At 38.9% G+C, this 3415-nt stretch overlaps 1 protein-coding gene across 1 annotated transcript; it reads left to right on the top strand.

The window, feature by feature from the left end:
* The first annotated feature begins 1729 nt into the window (after nucleotides 1–1729).
* On the top strand, nucleotides 1730–2898 carry LOC149848680 (uncharacterized). Its single transcript, XM_090005017.1, has 2 exons — nucleotides 1730–1900; nucleotides 2256–2898. The coding sequence occupies exons 1-2, from the start codon at nucleotides 1730–1732 to the stop codon at nucleotides 2679–2681; spliced, it is 597 nt and encodes a 198-aa protein (XP_089861143.1). The 3' UTR covers nucleotides 2682–2898.
* Nucleotides 2899–3415: the final 517 nt, after the last annotated feature.

Below are 3415 nucleotides of genomic sequence, written 5' to 3'. Positions count from 1 at the left end.
ACATGCTGTAGGCAAGCAAACATCGTGGAAAATAAGCATCCATTTTACAAAAGAATCAGTTAGAATCTTATTTCATTTCCAATTACTGTCACAAATATCAGATATGTTTTGAAAATCTCGTGTTTTTATCATGCAATTTTCAGAAACACATAATCCTGAAGAAATGATATTTTCAAAATATCACTTAGTTTGAAAATATCACATGTTTATCATGTTATTAACACAATATTTATGTTTTTTATACTTTTAATGCTTTTATATTTTTATATATTTTCTTATATATTCTTAAATTTTGAATATATTGATCTTTTCTCAAGATTTTTTGAAGAAAAACAAATTTTTTAATTTATTGCAAGATTTTCCTTAGCGAGAAAATCCGGATAATGGAGGTTTTACCCAATTGTCACTATTAAATTCGTCATTGTCTTAACGATCTTTTTGAGAACTTGGAGTTTAGTTTGAAAGGCAGTATTATGCTAACAAAAATGGGATGGGACCAAGGAAAAATAATTTGTATCATGTATGATGAGAAGGCCCTTTTGTTTTTTGCTTTGTTTCAAACTATTTCGTTGAAAAACCTGAATTTTTTATTATATATAAAATTTAGATGCAATATTAGCCGCTGATTTTTAAGATTTCTTTAGAAACATGTATAAAACATAATTTTATTTTAGAGATCGTTTTTTTACGCAGCAGCGCTTAGCATGCAACTCCAGTACGGTTGACTATCCATCTCAACATTTCTCCATATGGACACCGCACCCATCTCGAGAAATGACAAGATGGATGGCTGTCAGGTAGGCCACTGCATGCCCATCATGCAGCGATGCAGCATATAATGTGAAATAAAAAAATTTTAATCCATAGAAATGAAGGATCTAAAAAAGTGGGTGTGAAAACGACTAGTAAAAGTTGAGTCAGTCTGCCATAAACATGTAACAAAAGCAATATTTTTTACAGCAGATCTGGCGATCTACCAAATCACAGAGCATTGGTGTTCTAAGATCGTCGCCGTCTGTTCCCTTCATCACCACCATTCATCATGCAGACGAACGCGCTGATGGCTCACATGACATCATCACCACCAGCAGCTGTTCATCTCTTAAAGGGACGGTGACGATTGCAGAACACCAACTCTCCATGATTTGGCAGATCATCTGATCTAACTGCAGGCATGTCAATGTCCGTCATTGGTATTGTTGTGTCGCAGACGACACCGGCACCGGCACCGGCCAAATTTTAAAACGTAACTAACACAATGTCCAATGCTATATATGTTCATGTGGCAAGAGTCAAGACCCAACTTGTGCCCAAGTACCACAGACCCCAGCCAGACCCAGAGCAACCCAACCCCAATCCCATATATTTCTTGAATAACCAGACAGATAGAGAGTCTCAATGGTAGCATTCAAGCATGTATAAATTGTCATCATGAGGAGAAGCAGTTGGCTTAGCCTTCTATGTCTCACCGACTATCTGAGCAAATGAATGAAGGCAGCCTGCACTTTGTAATTGCAATATTTACTGCAATTTCCTCCTGCAAAGCATCTTGGGATTTTTTCCACAATTAATACGTTTTCCAGAGTGATTTACACTCGTCTTCTACCATTCCTTCAATTCCATTCAATCCCTCTTGGCTCTTCTTGAATACACCCCTTCTCTCTCCTAGCAAGCAAAGCCCCTCCCTCTCACCATCTGTTATATATACACATCTACACCTCCCCTGTTGATGGCACTAGAGGTGAGGAGAGACAACAACCTCACTGAGTTCTCCCTCCTTCTGTTCTGGAATAGTTCTCCGGTCACACTCGAGCTCTTCGATCCAAAATCTGCTTGTTCACCCGTGGAATTGAAACGGGAATCTCCTCTACCTCTCGGCTTGCAGAAGTTTGATCTCAAGGTCCATCTTCTTCCTGTTCTTCTTAGTGTTGCCTTTTGTTATAGTCATAGGCAGAAAGATAGGTAAATAGATACATAGATAGATAGATAGCCATGCATGTGCGTTTAAAAATGTTGTGTTAATCACCACGTAAATCCTGTGTCTCTTGTCATTGCTTGTTGCTGCTTTTACTTTTCTTTTTGCGGTTTGTGTATTCGATATTGATCCAATCACAGACATAGGGCCATGCGTATTTCCTTAAAATAGATTCTACATGATTCTGTACGTGTTAAGTTCTACAGAAGTTTGTCACCAACTCATACTTAGCTTATGATTTTGCTTCTGTGATCTCCATTTGGTATGTGATGATATGCAGACAAGCGCATACTGTAAAAGGAGCCAGGCTTGCACCATGAACAGGAAGGATAAGCAGCAAAGGGTGAACCCCAAGCTGGATCTGAAACTGAATTTGTCACCACCAAAGGACTCTGGTGGTGACAACTCACCCTCTCTATCATCACCATCTTCCTACTTCTCATCATCGTCTACAGGAACATCACCTCCGTCATCATGCATCTCCTCAGAGCCCAGCTTGGAGAACCGGACCAACTCAGAGGGGGAGCAGAACCAGACCCTACGCTACTCGAACAGCCCGGAGGCAACCTCAATGGTCCTGGTTGGGTGCCCACGCTGCCTGATGTATGTCATGCTGTCTGAGGAAGATCCAAAGTGCCCAAAATGCAAGAGCAGCTGCCTGCTTGATTTTCAGCAAGACACCAACAAGAAGACCAGGAATTTCTAAGCAAAGTTGCCAACTAGGCTATGCTTTTTATGGGTTATCTTAGTCATAGAAATATGTAAAATGGGGTGCTGATCACAGCCCAATTTTCATATCATAGCATATCATATGAAGGTTGGGGTACACATTAGTTTCATCCTGTTGAGCTTTCATTTCCTTTTTTGAATATGTATAAAACGCTTTGTTCACTTTTTATTCATTGCATTTTAGATTTTTATCAGATTGATTTTGTTGGGGATTTGAACGAGGGGATAAAAAAAGAAGAGGAAAGGAGAAGATGGTGTGGGGATTTGGTAGTTAGGGGCACTGAAAAGAATGACTATTTGGATTGAATTTCCACAAAAACAATTTATTGCATGAGTAATTGAGTTGGTTGAGAATAACGAGTATTACGTCAGATGATAAATACCAATTTATTTCCACCTAGCACTCCTTCATACACTAAATGCACCCTCTGTTGCCTTGCTCAATTTGGGCAACCTGCTGTTGACCCTAACACGTTGCCCTGCCATGAGTTTACCAAGAATCTCTTTCTTTACTTTTTCCAACTTCTATCTTCATAATTAACAAGGACCCAACAATCATGAGTCGTTTGATAATGAGCTATGTAAGGAATTTTTTCCCCTTTTGTTTTATTCATTTTCTTTTTATCTTTTTAATGGGGTAGGTTGGTTCTGTATCTTTCGTGCTAACAAGACTCAAAAACAAAGATTGAAGAAACTAGAGTTGGAAAATGC

This window comes from Nuphar pumila, chromosome 1, assembly GCF_984573655.1.
Source record: "Nuphar pumila chromosome 1, dmNupPumi1.hap1.1, whole genome shotgun sequence".
In the NCBI taxonomy this organism is placed as follows: domain Eukaryota; kingdom Viridiplantae; phylum Streptophyta; class Magnoliopsida; order Nymphaeales; family Nymphaeaceae; genus Nuphar; species Nuphar pumila.
Note: the sequence above shows the minus strand (reverse complement) of the source record. Positions and strands in the feature narration are given on the sequence as shown.

Coding starts and splice junctions, on each gene's coding strand:
- LOC149848680 (XM_090005017.1), top strand. CDS start 1,730: ATGGCACTAGAGGTGAGGAGAGACAACAACCTCACTGAGTTCTCCCTC. Junction 1,901..2,255: donor TGCAGAAGTTTGATCTCAAG/GTCCATCTTCTT, acceptor GATGATATGCAG/ACAAGCGCATACTGTAAAAG.